At 35.7% G+C, this 20,652-nt stretch overlaps 1 protein-coding gene across 14 annotated transcripts in view; it reads right to left on the bottom strand.

The window, feature by feature from the left end:
• Pikfyve (phosphoinositide kinase, FYVE-type zinc finger containing) overlaps window positions 1–20,652 on the bottom strand; it is a 120,655-nt gene that overhangs the window by 65,332 nt on the left and 34,671 nt on the right. For 12 of the 14 annotated variants that reach the window (XR_778673.2, XM_010616067.2, XM_010616065.3 and 9 more), the window contains 6 exons: window positions 17,996–18,134; window positions 16,408–16,565; window positions 15,077–15,188; window positions 8,998–9,145; window positions 8,298–8,465; window positions 1,427–1,486 (listed from right to left, as the gene is read on the bottom strand). Coding sequence is in view for 13 of the 14 variants with exons in the window: in XM_010616067.2 (XP_010614369.1) it covers window positions 1,427–1,486; window positions 8,298–8,465; window positions 8,998–9,145; window positions 15,077–15,188; window positions 16,408–16,565; window positions 17,996–18,134 (785 nt within the window). In the remaining variant the exon portion in view is untranslated. The remainder of the gene's footprint in view (window positions 1–1,426; window positions 1,487–8,297; window positions 8,466–8,997; window positions 9,146–15,076; window positions 15,189–16,407; window positions 16,566–17,995; window positions 18,135–20,652) is intronic. The other 2 variants (XM_010616069.3, XM_019206327.2) reach the window with 2 other exon arrangements.

Raw genomic sequence — 20,652 nt, 5'->3', positions numbered from 1 at the left:
GTACTTTAACATATTTTGTAATAATAAAGAAGAAAGTGTGTATTTTCCCCACAAAATCACAAATGGAAAACTGCAATCGATCAAAATCCAAATGCCTGCAGAATTAATATTGATACTGTGGGTACTGAACTGTCAAGGCAGCAGTTCTGCTCAGGTATCTGAACAAGTGACAGTGTGGAAAGTCTATCCAAACAATTTGGGGTTTTTTTTGTTGTTTTGGGTTTTTTTGTTTTGTTTTGGTTTTCTGATACAGGGTCTTGCTATGTGGTCGAGGCTGGCCTCAAACTCAGAGTGATACTCCAGAGACTTTTAACAAAATTGTATCAAGATTGACCCAAAAATAAACTACAAAGAAATATTAAAATGATACACAGCAATTTAAAGTTTTATTAAGTCTTTAAATTTGTAAAAAGAGCGAAGGTAGATCAAGACAAAATTTGATAGCAAATGCTCTGCAAAAAAGATGCTCACTAAGTAACTGCTGAATACTACTACTACTAATAGTAGTAATAATGGGACTGAAAAATTTTTTCTACTGAACAATCCAGCTGAATCAGGTGTGTGGAGGTGAAATTTCAAAAGCCCAGCAAATGAAGAGATAAGCTATAGGGACTCCCTGTACCAAAGTGCCCCACCTTTACTATCTGAGCCCCAGGAGCCAGAAAAGACACTGCGAAGGAGCACCAGCCATTATCAGAAGACAAAACTGTGGAATGCTGAGGACAAACATGGTATGTCTTTTTATTCCACAGTACGGCAAGTAAGGAAGGCATAAGAAAAGGCTTATATATTTTGAATCAAAGAACTGATAAGCAAATACTTACATATCCCTTTTGTCTACTTCTATTCAAAACTGTACAACAGCAAGCAGTATCCTCGAGTAGAAGATATCTGCCTTTGGGCTTCTGGACAAAGTTGGCAATCCTCAATGATATGTGTACCAATATTTAATATTATATTCATAATGTAAGAAAATATAAACCAGCCAGGCGTGGTGATGCACGCCTGTAATCCCAGCACTCAGGAGGCTGAGGCAGGAGGATCGCTGTGAGTTTGAGAGCAGCATGGGCTACATAGTGAGTTGCAGGTCAGTCTCAACTACATAGTGAGACCCTGTCTCAAAAAATAAATAAATAAATAAATAAATAAAATAAACCATTAATGTCTTTAAAAATGAAACTGAAATTGTATTCAAAAGCTTTCAAACAACTACTTTTCAGGTAGATTTTCTCTCAAATCAAGTCCAAGTTTACATTAATGTCTTTTAATATTCTCAGTCATTACACATATAAAAAACTGTGGTCCTATAATATTAAAACAATCAAATATATTTTCATCACCTATTCTATGTCAATCACTGCGCTACACCCTAAGAATACCTTCAAGAACAAGACATCATCCACTGTACAACTGTTGGTAAAATTACCTTTGATGAAGGCATCACTTATTGAGAGTTGTTGTCCTCCAGTGTCAGAAATCAAATACTCTGCAAACCAGGAAGAGAACAGAGGAGGAAGGAAAGGAAACACGTATGACTACATATGGCCAGCATAATGAACAAAGAACACACCCACATACAACATGTCAAACATGTCACTCATAATAACCCATCATGCTCCAATCTCAACAACACTTTGTGCTAAGATGCTCTCTATACTTGTTCTACACTTTTCACATTAAACTTAATAGGCCTGAATTCATAACTCAACAGAACCACAAAAAAATTTACTTTACTTCAAATGTTAAGCATTTACCAAATGGTAAATGTTCAGTTACCAAAACTGAATCAGTTTATAAAAACTGAAGTTAACAGTAATTTGTATAACAAGCCTAAAATATTACACAATTTTTCTTATGTATAAATGTGATTTAATAACCAATTTATCTAGAAGGCCAGGGATTTGGCTCAGTGGTTCCGCTACCTACCTTGCAAGAGCAAGGGCCCGAGTTCAACCCCCGGTACCAATAACAACAACAACAAAAAATTAATCAATTTGTCTATATACAATGTAGTTCACAGAAAAGCCACTTGATAGAATATATACACTTTTTTGATAGAATACATTTTAAAGTTAAGAACATAAGCTATAAAACAAATTTATATGAAAGTAACATTAGTAGAGAATAAAGTTATAACATTAATTTTTTATTATTAGTTTTTTTCAAACGTTCTAACTACTGCCAAATTTTTGCCAGAAGGTAACTGCTAAACACATTCTCAATGCTTTCAAAATTCTAAGTATTTTTTTTACAAGTGAAACTTACTCATTTCCCCTTCAATGTTCCTCTACAGAGATGACCAAGCATGGCTTAAATGAGGTTCTTTCTAATATGCAAATTAAGCCACACTGTATTTTATCTCCTTTAAAGTAAAACTTCTCCACAAAAATTTTTCAAAGTTCACGTATAACCAAGTAAACTTCAAAAGTAAATATGTTTCGGCTAGGGATTTAGCTCAGTAGTGCTGCTCCTGCCTTGCAAGTGCAAGGTACTGAGTTCGATCCTCAGTACCAAAAAAAAAAAAAAAAAAGTTAGTATGTTTATAATACAATGTACTCATCCCTCCAACCAGAAAGTAGAAAAAAACATTTTATTTAGAATTTACAAAGGTAATAAATAATTAAATCAAGTATGTAGATTAGATGTTAAATTTTACTTATATATTCTCCTTGCAGAAATGGATAATGCTAAATCCTGTTAGTTCAACTAATTCATTGTTCTTCACAAGCCTTACTTCTCACACTGAAGCTTATATATGAGTTCAGAAAGGACAGACTTTTCCCCAATATTATGAAAAAAAATTCAAACATACAATGGTGTAGATTTCTACTTAGATAGATTCCACAATTTAAGGACTGGCCACACTTCTTTTCTCTCTACATATACATATGCTGTTTCCCCCAATCATTTAAACTTCTTCTCATATTTTTTCTTTTCCCCTTATTTCTTTACCCCTACCCTTCCCACTTCCCCTACACCTTTAGCCCTTTTCTTCCTATTTTACTTTATCAGTTATACAATTTGGATCTTATTTGCACTTTTAGTTTTTCACACCAGAGAAACTATTCAGTATTTACAATGTGTGCCTTATTTATTTCACTTAAAGAGGATGGCCTCAATATGCATCCATTTTCCTACGAATGTCTCTAGTTTCTCATGTTTTATGGCTGAGTAGTACCAATCATTTAAACTTATACACACAACACTTTATCACTAATGCTTCAAAATACATCTCTAGCATCTTAATATCATATAATTTAGTGTCATACAATTAGTTATCTATTGAAATTAATCCAATTGTCCTCAACATGACTTTGATAGTTTTTCCTCAAACTTAGATCTAGTAAGGTTCATCCATAGCACTTGGTAGCTCTGTCTCTTCTAATCTAGAACAGACTTCCCGTACATTGTTTTCCTTTCCATAATGAAGAGTTTTTAAAAATCCAGGCCAAATATCCTGTGTAATGTCCCACATTCTGGATTTGATCTCTTCATGGAGTGCTTAATTTGCTCTGTGCCTTATATGTACAAGGGAAATCTGATCAAGAGGCTTACAGAAGTTATGATTTTCCCTTTCTTCTTTGGACTCTACTTGCTAACTTTCCAAGAATGGTTCAGAATTCTGCTTTCAATCTATACATGAGAAAATGTATTTTAACTGTACAACTTTTTAAGACCAATAGTGAGAAATTAAAAAACCAAAGATCACACTTACGTGTTAAATGCTTCTAAAAATAATGGATTTTCCTATATAAAAATTATGAGCAGATTTGTATGAGAGAGAGAGAGAGAGAGAGAGAGTGTGTGTGTGTGTGTGTGTGTGTGTGTGTGTGTGTGTGTGTGTGTGTTTGGTGATGGCCTTGAAGCCAGAACATCCTAGGTAAGCATTCTACTACTCGGCTGCATCCCCAAATCTTTTAAAAGATGTTTTCTTTTGAGACAGGGTCTCACCATGTTGCTGAGTTGCACAGGCTGGACTTGCAACCCTCCTGCCTCAGCCTCCCAGAGCAGAGGGCTGAAGAACCTAAAATTTACAATCCTCCTGCCTCAACCTTCCGAACAGTAGGGGTTATAGCAGTGTGCCAGAACATCCAGGAAGCAGTCTTTTTTTTTTTTAAGTACAGATATCTCAGAAAATTTTATAAACACAAATTTCCTCAGATGTAAAAGACAAGAGGACAATCCATTTAAAAAAAGATTTAATATTACCTTTATTTCAGTGATTTTGGTGGGATCATACTCGAGTCCTTGCACTTGGCAAGGCAAGTGGCAGAACCACTGAGCTAAATCCCCAGCCCTACCTTTATTTGAATGGAAAGACTAAAAAAGAACCATTTCCTTTTGTATTTACTTAAAGGGAATGAAAACCAGAGCAAGAATTCTATCCTCTCAGATAAACCTTTCATGTCTCGCATAATCTTTACTCTTTTGGTAGTGTTCATCTTAACCACAAAACAGCAAATTGTTTTATTTTAATCTAATTTCATAAGATACATGAAAAAAATTACTATTATTGTTAATAAGGAACAAACTAGTAAGCAAGAACTGTCAAAACCAAATATAAGGCCAGGCTTGGTAGTGTAATCCCAGTATTCAGGAGGCTGAGGCAGGAGGATCACCTCGAGTTCAAGGCCAGAATGGGCTACACACTGAGTTCAAGGCTAGCCCACACTACAAAGCAAGACCTTGTCTCAAAAAAAAAAAAAAGACTTTTTTTTTGCTAATGACACTATGTGTTAAATTTCATCTTATTAGTCACAGCTACTGCTTAAGAAAATACAGATTTTAAAGTACTACTTCTGCTAATATGCTATCCATTCCCTCTACATTTTAATAATTTGTGGACCTCAAAAACACTGAAAGTGTGGACCAAAAAATAAGTGTTGAACAATAGATAAAATCCTATAGCATAACTTTGGAATCTCTTCCTGTTGACAATGAATTATCGTTTATCATTTCAGTATTTTGTACTACTATTAAAATAAGCCACAAATTTATGAACTAATAGTGATTTTACTAAGCTCTTACATCATCAAACTATTTTCTTGTTTTCATCCAAAAAACTCATAAGTAGAATGGTGGTGGTGAGAGTCTGCATAGAGGATATGTGGAGATGTTGATCAAAGGATAGAAAGTTTCAGTTAAATAGGGTAATACATTTTTTGAGATCTATTATACAACATGACTACAGTTAATAATAGCACACTGTATATTTAAAACTGCTGAGAAAATGTCATCACAAAAAATTTTAAGTATTGCCAGGCATAGGGTACACATGTGTAATTCTAGCACTCAGGAGGCTAAGGCAGGAGGGTCACTGCAAGTTCAAGGCCAGCAGAGCTATACAGTGAGTTCAAGGCCAACCTGAACTATACAGCAAGATCCTATCTCAAGAAACAAACAAACAAATCCTAAGTAGTGTATCTGAGGTGATAATGTCAGCCTGATTTAATCATTCCACTGCACACATAGGTCATAACATCACTTCATATCCCATAAAAACAAACACAATTATAATTTGTCAATTTATAATTTTAAAAAGCTCACAAAGACTCTAGAACCTATGATTTTAACAAATAAATATGACCACTGTCACCAGGGATTTAGCTCAGTGGTTCCATCACCTGCCTTGCAAGCGTAAGAACCCTAGTTCAATCCCCAGTACCAAAAAAACAATTACCACTGCCTTTAACTAGTAATACACCTCAAGTACAAAACTGTCATCTTTGTCTACAAAGCTATGAAAGACTATCAAATGCGTAGTTAACATCAAGAAAACTGTAACTATGATATTCTCCTAATCTACCAACCTCACATCAACCTAAATTGGAAATGAAGTTTTTCAAAATGACTTATTTTAGTTAACAAACCAGATCCTCAATCACTATTAATCCTTTTCCAAATACCTCAATACACTATATTCACTAAGCTTTTCTGAAATTTTGCTGGCTCTTAATGCCACATTATAAAGCCACTTTTTAAAAAATGTAATGCATCTATCATTAGAGTCAGCTAGACTTTCTCCTATTTTACATGATTGTTCAAGAATAACAAACCTCAGTTCCATGAATACAGATTTAAATCCCTTCCACAATCTGGCATTCAGTCTGCCTAAACCTGGCTGGCTATAGACTTGTTTCAGAATAAGGAGTTCGGGCCAGGGATTCAGCTCAGTGGTTCCGCCACCTGCCTCACAAGCACAAGCTCCCGAGTTAGATCCCCAGTACCAAAAAATAAAATAAAATAAAATTTTTTAAATAACCAAGTATTCTCTTATCTCTTCACTCTCTTAGACCTCACTTTCCTCTTAACTATATTCTTTCCTACGAAGATTTTTCTTTCTTTCTATGGCAACTTGAATCTGTTCTCACATATCCTTGGCATTTCTTCAACCTTTAATGCAATCTGGACTTCTGCTATGCTGTCATTTTTCTTAAAGTGCTGGCCTCTCTTTCGGACTCATCATCATATGAAGGTTGCCATTCATAACTTCTGCAGACAATCTTTTTAAAGATTTGAGTTCAAAGAAGTTCCAGAGGACTTAAGATGGGTTTAAACTATAGGTGCTTCCGTTTTCGCTTTCCCTGAAGATGTAAGTTGAGGTTGCACTGTATAAATGTCATGAGTGGAACCTCTTGTTCCTTCATCTCTCACCAGTTTGAAGTTAGGTTTCCTCAAGTAAATGGGTGACTATGCTCAGCAGTCCATCCTTTACCACCATGAATTCTATGATGACAGATCACTTTCAAGATGTTCAAAGTTTCCTTAATGTCCCAAGAGGTGAAACCATCAGCAAGTTATATGTGCATTTCACACTTTGCTTTCAGCAAAATGAAACTGCCCACAGGTGTACAGAGCAGACATCCTCTGTCATGACACAGCCTGCCTCAGCACCCTAGTATTCCCCATGTGACCACAGCCTACAGTAAACTATCACACAAGTATGACATTTGCTTCACTGTCCTTTCATACTCACCCAGACATTCTCCATTATTTTTCCAATTTCTGTTTTGAAGATTCTCATAAAAATGTGTATCTAATCTATTGTTCACTTCTAGTCATTCTACTTTCCCATTTTCTCTTTCTAAATTCCTTATTTCTAAGTGAGACACATCATTTTATTATTCTAACTCTTAATGTCATTGTACAACATGTTGCTAATAGCTTATAGAAAAGTAAATTTCTTAAATTACTTTAATATAGGTGTTTAAATTCAAAATCTTGTTTCTGTTACTTTTAGGCTCAAAATAAGCACAAAGAATTACCTAAGCATTTCAGATCTAAGAGATAATTTAACTTTATAGAGTTGAATGTTTCAAATTCAAACTCCAGGTAATATCATGGAATAATGTGCTTCATCTGTATAATAGTTTTTCAATTATTATGATACAAAATAAACTACCTAATGATTTGTTTACTCTTTCAATTTGCTTCCCCCTTTTTTTTTTGGTATTGGGGATCGAAGTCAAGTCCTTGTGCTTCCAAAGCAGGTGGGGAACCACTGAGCAAAATCCCCGGCCCTCAATTTGCTTTTATATAATGCACAGTATAGGCATAATTTAAATCAGTCTCTAATACATCCAAAAATGTAAACCTAATCATCCTTTTTTTTTAAAAAGGCATTTCATTTCTTATGTACTGCTACATTAGATTTTAGGAACAGTTTACTTGATTTTTCATTTTTACCAAACGATCTGAATACGGCATTATTTGAGTCAGTACACTAAAGCATCAAATAAAATAGCTATAAATAATGAATTCAGTTTGTAACAATTAGAGAAGAATTTTTTAAGTAAATACACTTTATGCATAATAGGCCTTTTAAATAGTAGTGAAAGGTTTTTAAAATGTGTAATTTCCCCCAATCTAGTTCAAGCAACTGAACAGGCTTAGAAACATACTATGTTACTGCAAAGTAGCATAGGCAAACAGGTTTTAAAATGTTAAATGAAGAAAGAGAAAAAACTAGAGCAGAACATCCATGTTATAAATGCGAAGAAATGCCACCTTGGAAGTTGCACATTACGGGAAGAGTAGTCAGATGTAGCTCCTTTGAAAGACTATAAGCTTTAAACTGGGCATGGTGGTACTGAGGGAGAAAACAAGAAACACAAGGAACCAACCAATAAGGGTGTCCCCCGGCGGGGGGGTGTGCAGGGAAAATGAGAAAGAGGGGAACAAAACCCATGCCAATTCCCCTCAGCCATATGGGACAGAGGAAGCCAGGACAGGCTGGCATAAGATCCTATGCCCAGCTCTCCAGCTTGTCTATATTCCAGATGGTGACTCCCTCCTACCTTTTTGGTCAGCAGGGTGAGGGGGCACATGTGGGTACTTGGAGGGCTTCTTGATATGGAAGTTCACGTTGTCCAGCTCCACGTTCAGGCTGATAGAAGCGGCTGAGTCACTGTCCACTGTGGACTGGAAACTGCTGACTGAGGTGCGCTTGCTAGGACTGGCAGAATCTTTTAGTGTTGGGAGGGGAAAGAAATACAGGGAGAGGAGGGGAGTAAAAATGGGTTTTATCAGGATATTGGAGGAAAGGAGAAAAATGTTTTTTTTTTAATATACAAGCCCAATGTGCAATACCAAAATGGATACAGTATTTTCATGTACTTCTGTGTAGACATATAAAATTTGAACAAGTTAAATATAAAATCAATTTGAAAAATGAAGAAATATATTGGAGGTTCTGCAGAGAGAAAAGTCTGATATCATAGTGAAGAAGTGAGAAAGTTGCTGCAATATTATTAGCTCAGAGTTATTTTTTAAGCTGCTGCAAACTATATACTACAATAAAATCTGTAAATGTCAGTTGCCTACCAACTTGGTTTCATAAGAAAATACTGTATCTAAAATGATTGCTATCAGACATTTACATTTAGTAGGTGCCATAAACTGTTAAGTAGAATCATTTGAACTAAACAAGACACTCATTTTATCATACATACACAGTAATGACCCATAAAAACAAAAATGTTAGAAAGTCAAACTCACTAGCCAAATTATCATCACCTTCTTCAGCTATCTGTTCTGTGTCACTGTCATCAAACTTAATGTCTTTAAACCAGGATGGCTCAGAATGTCCTTCCACAGAGTTCACTGAGTCACTGTCTGGAGAAGGTGTCTCAGAAAATTCTGTACTCTGAAAGAAAAGATCAATTAACTCTCAATAGCAACAACATTAAGGCTATCACAGTATGAATTAACTGTAGCCTGATATTTCTATAAATCTAAAAACAAAAAATTTATAAAAGAACTAAAAGTTATATAAAAACTAAATTATTCAAGAGCAAATTCACAATTTCACTCTTAAACTTAAAATTTTCATTAACTAGAAGGCGTAGGTCCCACATTATGAACAAAACATTTTCTTTGAAAAAGTTTTTATAAGTTGCAATTCATCGTTTAGTCCTGAGAGTGAAAATACCATTTAATTTATTCTAACTCTGGGCCAACTCTAGGACTAACCTTGGGAAATAATTGTACAACTGGGCTGGGAATTTAGCTCAGTGGTTCCGCTGCCTGCCTCACAAGCACAAGGACCTGAGTTCAATCCCCAGTACCAAAAAAAAAATTATACAACTATAACAAGTTACATCAAACCAATCTCTAAAGTCCTTTGTCCTCTTCTACTGAGTTTCTAATTTTAGTTCACAGAGGTGTTTTATATATTATTATTTTTAAATATATAGTCACTAAGAATAAAAGTATTTCTTTTTAAACAAAATTAATATTTTAGACTGAAATAAATTATTAAAAAATTTTCTTCACCAAAAATAACAATGTTTTCTGTATTACTTCTAGATAAACCACAAAAATTCATTTTGTATGTTTTCCAGATTTTGCTTATAAATCAAGACATGTCATGGAGAAAGACAAAAGAAAACAGACAAGAGAGTTGCCTATATGGATGGTCTCTGATTCCATCTGGACCATGAAGCCAAAGTATTCAACATTTACCTGCTAAAGATCTTATGAAGATGTAGGCTCGACAAAGGAGTATAAAAATCAATAACCAGATGTGGAATAGTGGCAAGCTCTTCGTTCAAACTTTAACTATAACCACTTCTTTCAAGTTCATTTAATAAAGACAAAATCTGGTGAGCTCATAAATGTCTCTCTATTAATTCCCTTATCTGACCATTACAGATTTTTAATAACACACTTAAAACTCCTACTAATCACAGGTCACTGATGGACTTCATCATAACTTCACCAGAACATTTTATAAGACAGACTCCTTTCTCTCACACCACCTCAAAATTCATTTCAAAAACTGACAACTCACTACCTGAAAGCAGATTCACAGTGACAGTGTGTCTAACATGACTTAAGTAAAACAGTTCCACAGTGCCACCAGCAGTGGGCATGCCAAAGTGAGGCATGGCACTTCCAATGCTATCTTCTGGAAGAACAGACAGGTCTCAGGTGCAAGCGAGTTCAGAGAAGCCTTTTAAATACAGAGATTATCAATGGCTAATATATTCAATGACAGGACTATAAGCTAACATAGTCAGTGATCAGATGGCCTACATACCCCTAATAGCTTTTCTTCTAAATAGCAAATATAAGAGAAAGCTCATTTTAAAAGTCTCAGGTATTTTCAAGTTTCCAGGTGATTGATAGGAAGCTTTGATTTAGTTGTACAGTTTGATATATGCTAACCATTAAATCCAGTTCATATTTTATATCAAAATTTATATTAAGCAAAGCCAAGTTACTTGACCTTTGGTCTACCAAAGTGTTCCTCAAATATGCTTTGAGACACTTTGCAATCATTTTCATAGTGCTCATTCTCAACTTTCATTACAGGAAGAATACAGAGGACTCTCAGCAAGGCATACACATTAGGAAAAAGTGGTATCAGGTAGATGGAGGGTTTCATAGATCTGTATTTTCCCTCTGTTTCCACTTGATTTTCCAACAATGAAGTTCAGCTGAGAGTGTGTCCAGATTGGGTATGTCACTTATGTACATACATGTCAGCATGATGTTGCTTTGTGTTGAATTTGAGCTGTCCCATGACTGAGGGTTCCAAACATAAGCATTTAAGAGCAATGAGAGGCTGTTCAGAGAATATAACTTTAAATTCCTGAACAGTGTTTCTGTTAGGACACTCATGGCTTCTTTATAGTAACTCTCAGAGGTTAACTGACTTTGATTGATCATTATAAAGATCACTGAACACACTCACTAAGCCACAGATTTAGCTCAGTGGTGCCACTGCCTTCCTCATAAGCACAGGTCCTGAGCTCGATCTCTGGTATCAAAAAATAAAAAATAAAAAAACACATTGAGAGAGAGAAATGGGGCAATGAATTCCTTTCACAATAGCATCCAAAAAATTGAATACCTAGGAATCAGCCTAACAAAAGAAATCAAAGACCTCTACTCTGAAAATTACAACACTCTGAAAAAAAGAGATTGAAGAGGATATCAGAAAATGTAAAGACATCCCTTGCTCCTCGGAAGGAAGAATCAACATAGAGAAAATGGCCATACTTCCCAAACTAATATACAGATTCAATGCAATGCCAATTGAAATACCAGCAGCATACTTCACAGACCTTGAGAAAACATTCCAAAAAAAGAAAAGACCTAGAATAGCAAAAGCAATTCTATGCAACAAAGACAGGTAGGGGGTATCACAATCCCCAATTTGAAACTATACTACAAAGCTATTGTGATAAAAACAGCATGGTGCTGGCAAAGAAACAGACCTGAGGACCAGTGGAACAGATTAGAAGATGCATAAACAATGCCAGACACACACAGCCACCTCATCTTTGACAAAGGAGCCAAACACACTCACCCGAGGAAAGATAGCCTCTTTAATAAATGGTGCTGGAAAAACTTGGTTTCAACTTGTCAAAGATTAAAACTAGACCAATTATCTCTCACCATGCACTAAACTAAAACTGAAATGGATTAAAGGTCTAAATATTAAAACAGAAATGCTGAACTGGCTGGAAGAGAGTTTAGGCAAAACCCTTGAAGACACTGGTGTAGGAAAAGCTTTTATGAAAAGAACCTCAGCTGCCCATGAACTAGCACAATCAATAAATGGGACGTCTTCTTAATAAAAAGCTTCTGCACAGCAAAAGAAACTACCAACAGTGTAAAGACACAACCCACCACGTGGGAAAAAATTTTCACCAGCTGTTCCTCAGACAAAGGTCTACTATCTAGAATATATAAAGAATTTTTAAAAATCGGACCTCAAATTTTAAAGACCCAATCCAAAAAAGGGCATCTGAAATGAACAGACATTTCTCAGACAAAGAAGTAGAAATAGCAACTAAACATATGAAAAAAATGTTCAATATCACTGGTCATTTGAGAGATGCAGATGAAAACAATGCTGAGATTCCACCTCACCCCAGAAAGAATGGCTGCTATCATGAAAACAACCAATAACAAATGCTGGTGGGGCTGTGAGGAAAGTGGAACACTGCTCCTCTGCTGGTGGGAGAGTAGAATGGGCAACCACTGTGAAAATCAGTATGGAGATACCTCAAGTAACTAGGAATAAAAGTCCTATTTGACCCAAGATACCCTGGGTATCTCCACAAATAATTAAAAGAATCATACCACAGTGATATATGTGCACTCATGCTCACAGAAGCACAATTTGTTACAGCTAAAACTTGGAAGCAGCCCAACTGCCCATCAACGGGAGGCTGGATAAAGAAGATGTGGGTTTTTTTTAATAAAATGGAGTACTATTCAGTCATAAAGAGTGAGAAACTAGAGACATTTATAGTAAATGGATGCACATTGAGGCCATACTCTTAAGTGAAATAAATAGGACACATAAGTGTAAATACTGAATAGTTTCTCTAGTGTGAGAAACTAAAAGTGTAAATAAGGACTAAAAGGTACAATATAATAGATAATGTGAAATTGGAAGAAAAGGTGCAAAGAGGAGGTGGGAGGGTTAGGGGAAAAGAGAATGGAATGGAATTAATATGAGAAAAAGAAAAAATGGAAACAAAGTCTTTGTAGATAGAAATGGAGGGGTGGAAGGGAGGGCAGGAGAATGGGGAAAAAATAAGAAGCAAGATGGATTATGTAAAGATGCAAATTTCCAAAGATGAATGTCATTATATTGTATACCTTAAATGTACCAATAAAATTAACTTTTAAAAGTTATTAGGCAGCAAAGAGACCTACTAGGATTTTGTCACTCTCGTGTCCATCCAGAGGTATGTTTTGTTTTCCCGTAAGAATCAAAATTTCAAATAGAAACTTTAAAGTGTTCTGTTTTCCTTCTCTTCAAAGGTTAAAGGTAAAATGTCTTTATCCTGCTCATCAACCACCATTTCTGCACTAGAATTTTGAGCATTACTATTGTTTGTTTTTTTCTGTTTCTGTTTCTTGTTCACAAGTTTTGTCAACAGGTCAAGGCCTTTTTAACAGGCATTCAGAAGCTGAGTCATTAACACTATCACTTACTTATCAACATCCTGATTTCATCTTCACTTGATTCTTTATTCATTTTGTGTCTACTATGTGAATTGTTCAAATGACTGGCAAGATCAAATATTGTTGGTATTGGATTATTTTGAAAAACAGTCCTATAAGGTCTCCCAATGATTTCACAAGTATGTGCATCAATTAATTTTGAGAAATAAAATAACCCAATCATTCTTTAGTTTCCTGATGTCTCTGTAAAATATAGTTCTGGGATGGGGATGTAGCTCAGTGGCACCATGCCTGCCTGGCAGGTGCGGGGTCCTGAGTTTCATCCCCAGTACTGCAACAAAACAAAAGAAAAAAATGTATAGTTCTACACATCAGAGAGGTCTCAAAGTGTTTGGCACACAATTCATGTTTATTTAGTTGACCAGGTATTTTATCTTCTAAGTCTGCTATCCTACTTCTAGCATCTGGCCAGATCTCATGGGAATCCAAAGAAGGCCACGTTGGATTGCATATTCTTCCTCATGCAGTTAGCGCAGAAGTTCCGCATACTCACCTGGGCCCACTCCTCCCCTCCCCACCTCCTCAGGCAGCCTGCCAGTCTGCAAGTCGAGTCCAAGGAGAGGAGCCAAATCAGCCAGCCAGCTCTGCAGGGCCAGCACATAGGCAGAAGTGCATCTTTTTTTAACTGTTTGGGGTTTTTTTTGTTGTTTTTTGAGACAGGGTCTCACTATGTAGTTGAGACTAACCTGGAACTTACTATGTAGCCCAGGCTGGTCTCAAACTCACAGTGATGCTCCTGCCTCAGCCTCCTGAGTGCTGGATTACAGACATGCACCACCACACCTGGCTGAGAAGTGTATTATTTTTTAAAGTCCCACATTTAAATAATTTCGATTTCTCTAAAGTTAAAAAGATACTCATTTCAGTACAATTCACATATGATTTAATAGTACTAGAGTTAAAAATCTTTTTTTTTTTTTTGGTACCAGGGATCAAACTCTGGTCCTTGCGCTTGCGAGGCAGGCACCAAACCACTGAGCTAAATCCCTGGCCCTAAAAATCTATTTTGATAAGTAATACTTTTTCAATAATTTTCATGTATATGTCACTCTTAATTATAATAACAGATATAGTTAAGCTAAAAACTATTAAAATTAAATAACAAGAAAAAAATTAAATGGCAAGAAACCATGACACCAAGGTTAACCAAAGGAACATCAAATGAATAAAATTTTTGATCGTAGTAGCAGGTCTTCATCACCACTACTTACTAAATCAAAAACACTTGAAAAAAAAAAAAAAGAAGAGAGAAAAGGAAAAGGAGGAAGAAGATGACAAGAAAAAAAAAAGGACAGACAGCAGTAGGGCTGGGCAGGGGTAGAGCACTTGCTTAGTATGCACCAGGCCCTGGGTTCCTTCCCCAACACCAAAATAAAAAAGTGTCTTAGCTTTCCTCAAACGGCAGGCAAATTATGTTATAAAAAATATCTTTAGTTCGATCCCCGGCATCAAAAAAAAAAATCTTTAGGTCCTGGGATTTAGCTCAGTGGCACTGTGCCTGACTCACAACTGCAAGGTCCTGAGTTCGATACCAGGTACTGGGGGGGAGTAACTTTAAGGCATATTCTAATCAGAATATGAAAACTACCTGCAATGGTCTGTATAGCGCATACTCATCCCTGAAGAGCTGGTCATGATGACTGACACAGTCCAGCCAACGTCCATCTACCATTGCTTGTCCAATCGCTATAGCTTGTGCCCTGAATCAAGACCAATGAAAGCAGAATAATTTTACAAGTACAAGATAAAATATAACTTTTTTCATTTCTGATCAGAGTTGGATTTTCAAATGGTGCTTGGATACATAAGAGAAAGAGAAACCTGAAGCAAATTATAAAATTATTCCAGGTACCACAGTAAAACAGAAAAACCTACTGGTAATGTGTCCTAACAAAACCTACTTTTTGGTTTTTTTGCTATGTAATTAGTCTGTCCTTGAACTCACTGTGCAGACCAGTGTAGCCTCTAACTTGTGGCAAATCTCCTACCTCAGCCTCCTGAGTACTGGGATTACAGGTGTGTGCCATCACACCCAGTGCAAACCCTAATGTTAATTACATCAAGAATTTACTGTGTACATTTTTTTCTTTTTTTTGAGACAGGGTCTCACTACATGATTCAGGCTGGCCCCAAACTCTCAGCAATCCTCCTGTCTCAGACTTTTGAGTGCTGGAATTATAAGCGTGCACAATCATGCCCAGCTACACCTCTGTTCTTAACAGAGGAGTAATAGAGTGTTGAAAACAGCATGGCCCCTTTACTCAAAGAGCTTTCAGTCTTGAGAAGACAATGACAAATATTACATATATAATATAAAATGAGCATCTATATGTGAACAAAATTTCTGCATTAGAACTATGTTTCAAAAATAGTGAATTTGACTAAAGGCACAAGACTAAAAAGAGATACAGCCAAAACTGGAACCCAGGGCTGTCCCACTTAAAGCTCTCTCTCTCTCTTACTTCTTTAAATGTTTGTTTCATCTCATGAAAGGAAAAGAGCTCATCTGAGCAAGTGGTAAAGACTACAGGGTATGTTAATTTAAAAACTAAGTAGCCTTGCCTGTTCTTCTTTATTACAATATTTGTGAGATAGGCTAGGCTCCTTGAGGCATGGCCTGAGACTCCATTCTCAACACAGGATGTAATGTCTAGGCTAGAAAATAGTAGTAGGAGAATCCTTTGACCTTAGATTGAGCTACATTGTCCAATCCTACTTTACAACCCTTATTAAATTCCTTATAATTATTCTCTACTAGTTAAAACCCACATGGAGGAGGATTCACTAATCAGTTCCCCAAACCATCAGATACATCAAAAAAAGCACCCTAACTTACAATGTTACCTTCTATCTTCAAATATGTGCCCTATTTAAAAATTAATAAATAATATCAAATCTTCCTTCTTAGGCTCACAATACCTTGTGGCAATGTGCCCATTTCGAATTAGCCAGTTAACTAATTCCTTTCCCACAATGCAGTTGGGATGTGTTCTCAGCCAGTAGCGGTGATCCTGAAACTCCATCCCAGTACTGTGATGGCAGATTTTTTTCCACAGGTCCTTTAACTGAACACTATCCTGCAATGACATTAAAAAGTAAGCAATTACTCCTGAGACGAATGCTATATAACTTTTCATATGCCTTCCTAGGATTCTTAGGTTCATAAGAGAAATGTTGATTGGGACTTAAGCATAGCAGCTAACTTACGACAATGTAATAAGAAACATACATAGAAATAGCTTAAACTTGACACATCTAATTCCAAGCATAACTTTTTCTCTTGAGAACCTTCCTAGGTATTATCTTTTACAGTCAATGGTATATATTATAAGTCTCCTAGTTAAGTGCAAAATATATCCTCCTTTGGAGATGGGGTAAGGTAATGAGAGACAATAGCCAATTATTTGACTCTTTCTATAGCTTTCACTCTACCAAATTCTAACCATTCTGATTTTGTGTACTCAGCTGCCATGAGAATTTTTTAGTGGATAGCCTTCAATTAATTATTTTCTGCTCAAAAAAATCTTTCAACACTGTTCAGTAAGTACAAGTGCAAATTTAAACTTGCGAAGGACTGAATTTGTAGTTTAAAATAACTTCCCATTTTCACTGCTCATAATTTCAACTTAAAACTCTCTCCCAATTAATAATTCCTACTTTAGCTGATGGAAAATGCCACATTTATTCTTACTTCTACCTTTCCTCACATCTTTTAATAAGATTCACTTACCTTACTACCTATTCAAAATCATTCCATCCTTTGAAGACAAATTCAAGCCCTTTGTCTATAAAGCATTTCCTGACATCCTTGTTACTAACGTTTCCATTTTTTAAATTTTCCTGTGATACAGTCAGATTACTTGATAGTTTACTCTTAAAATATTACTGCTTTTACTAATAAAAACTTTCCACTGATCTTATTTCTACCTTTTGAATTGCAAGTGTGAGGACAGAAACCATACACTCTCAGAATTAAACATACATATTACATATAAGTAAACTAATAAAAAAGTGATTATCTTACATAAACATAGAATTAAATATATGAAGTTTTCCTTATGTATGAAAAACATGTTTCAAAGTTTAAACAGCAGCATGGGACCAAAATAAAATTACACAGGCAACTGAATTCTGATGTTGCCAGATGAAAGAGGTAAAGAAAATATCAATGCAATGAGTGCAAAAAGAATACATGACCAATTTCTCAGCTGACCACAGTAAAAAGGCAGGCTAATTATTTCTCCGCTAAATATTTTCATTTGCTTTTTTTTTTTCTGTTTTCTGAGACAAGATCTTGATCTTGTTATGTAGCACAGACTGGCCTCAAACTTGTGGTGATCCTCCTACCTCAGACTCCCAAGTGCTAGGATTACAGGCGTGTGCCACCATGCCTGGCTTCTTTGCTAATTGATATGCTATTTCATTTATATGTTTCTTTTTTTAAATGTTGGTGAAATCACTCTTTATGCTCAAAACTAGCAACGGGTCAAAGATATTGGACTGGTACCAGAAGAATTTTTCGTTCATCCTCAGTGGTCTCTGTCCTGACATACGTGCGGTTAGCCTGGGGACTAACAGATGTCTCATATGAAGGTACCATAGGAGATCCAGATCTATCCAGTGACAAGTTAGTAATGCTGGCTGACCTAGAAATGAAAGTAAAGAGTAAAGTCAAGGTTGTAAATTCTTTATCAAGAAACAAAATTGCAATGAAGTCATATTTAAATCAATGCTTTCTTGCCAAAGTTAAGGGCATTTTTTTTTAAAGTAGTTATCATACTTATGCATTTTATAACTAAGAAAGAATGCACCGAAACTCTAGTATATTTGCAACTTCTTGGTGAATCTAAAATTACTTGGAAATACACGTGATGAAAATAGTTATGGAAAAGAGTTATATTGTTCATGTATCAGTAGTAATTCAAAGAAAGTGGGTACAAATTAAAAGTACTAAAAATGAGGTAAACACTAACAAGTAAATGTTGAAATGATCTTGCAGAACAGGGTCAAAAAACTATGGCCCACAGTGAAATCCAGCCTGCCTCCTTGTTTTGGCAAAGCCCAGGAGCTAACATTCATTTTATCTTGCAATCAATCTGATAATACAGAACACTAATTTTGAGCCCCAACAAAGCAAAGCATTCTGCTCCCCAAAAAGATAATTCATTTTTCCCATTAGTAGATCTACACTTAAAAATCCTTAATTTTTATTACATTTTTATTTGATCATTAACAAAGTATTAGTGGAAATTTGTTTTTCTCTCATTATATATCAGTACAGACATAAACATCCATAATTTTGACTCTACCAGAAAAATAACTTCTAAGTGGAATATCAAGATCACCTGAGCTTTTATTTTTTAAAAAATGTTTTAAGTTAGCTAGACATTTAGCTAACTTCTGTCTATAAAATGAAATGCCAAGAGACTGTCAACTGACCTATCCACTTCATGAACACTAATATCATGAAAAGTAAAAAAATTGTTACCAAGTAAAAAAGTCCAAGAGACATGACAATTAACTGTAATGCATGATACTAGACCAAATCACAGACTAGGGAGAAATCACTACAAAGGGCATTCGTAGGACAAAATAGAATACAATAATTTATTTACATGATAAAAATTTACCACCATTACAATTCCTTGAATTTATACTATGATGATATAAGGGAACTTGATTGTTCAGAGAAAACAGTGAAATATTAAAAAGAATGCTATTTCCTATTTCTGATCTGGCATATAAGAATCTTTAAAGTCTTTAATCTGTCCCGAAAATAATTAAAAGCTAAACAAACTGAAAAGTTGGCAACTTTTCTTAGAGCTGCCAGACAAATGGAGACACAGAGAAAACTGACTCTAATTATTAGAGACACAGACTGGGGGATACAGAGACCCACAATTTACTGAAGCAGAAACTCACTAATAGAAACTTCTCTGGAAAACAGTACTGGGGTAGGAAACTCTAAAATATAATTGGTAAATTCCTGCAGACTCAATGTAAACAAGCCTAACAGATTTATAACAAAGTGGACCCAATATGCAAAGGGATTAGGCGTGTTACTGGTGAGTTTGACTCTGAGGAGCTCTACAAGTCCTCACAGTGAACATCAAGGAAAAATACTCTCCAGCTTCCCTGCAGCAGGACTGAAAAAATATTGAAATATTCTAGACTACTGTTCTTTTTTTTTTTTTGGTACTGGTGATCGAACTTTGCGCTTGTGAGGCAGGCACCAGAACCACGGAGCTATATCCCCAGCCCTAGACTACTGTTCTTAACAAGTTCTGTCCTAAGAAAGAATTATTTTACTAGACCCTAACCAGGTAAAATACCAGAGACTTGGGAAAGAAATTACCAAACTCTAGTCCCTCCAAACTTTCCATGTGGCAGAAGAAAAATACATAACTCCAGCCTCCTCCAGTCATCTTGTCCCACCTAAGAGGAAGAAAAAAAAAAAACTGAAAGGCCTATGAAGTTCACAGTCCAAGGGCTAATATTTAATCAAAGGACTGTAAAACACTTCCCCTCACACCATACCCTATCATAATATTATCTGAGGGCCTACAGGGATTTTGCAAACTATGATTAATATGCTAAGAGTGTTAACAGAAAAAGTAAACAATATGCAAAACACACAAGGCAAAACTGGAGAATTTATCAGAGAAGATAGGGCTGATGGAAAACCAGTAAGAACCAGCCAGAGGACCAGGGATTTACTACCTCGCAAGCTCAAGGACCCAAGTTTGATCCCCAGTACCAAAAAAAAAAAAAAAGAACCAGCTAGAATTTAACAACATCAATGAAATGGATATAAATATAAACAACTTCATCTAACAAAACATAATTACACATTCTTCTCAATTTCACATGGAATATTCACCAACATAGACCACATACTGGACTGTATTAGTCCATTTGTTATTGCTATAACAAAATACCTGAGGCTGGAAATTTGAAAAGAAAATACGTTTATTTAGCACATGTTCTGGAAATTCAAGAGTATGGTGTCAGTATTGCTCAGCTCTAGTCAGGGCCTTCTTGGCTATATCACAATATGTCAGACGGCACCACAGTAGGAGCACATATAAGCCAAAATGATGACACAGTAAGAAAGCTAGAAGCTTTCAGGGTTCTACTGCCTTTTTTTTTTTTTTTTTTTTTTTT

This window comes from Fukomys damarensis, unplaced genomic scaffold, assembly GCF_012274545.1.
Source record: "Fukomys damarensis isolate Sample0158 unplaced genomic scaffold, DMR_v1.0_HiC HiC_scaffold_16, whole genome shotgun sequence".
In the NCBI taxonomy this organism is placed as follows: Eukaryota; Metazoa; Chordata; class Mammalia; order Rodentia; family Bathyergidae; genus Fukomys; species Fukomys damarensis.
This window is presented reverse-complemented; position numbering and strand designations above follow the sequence as displayed.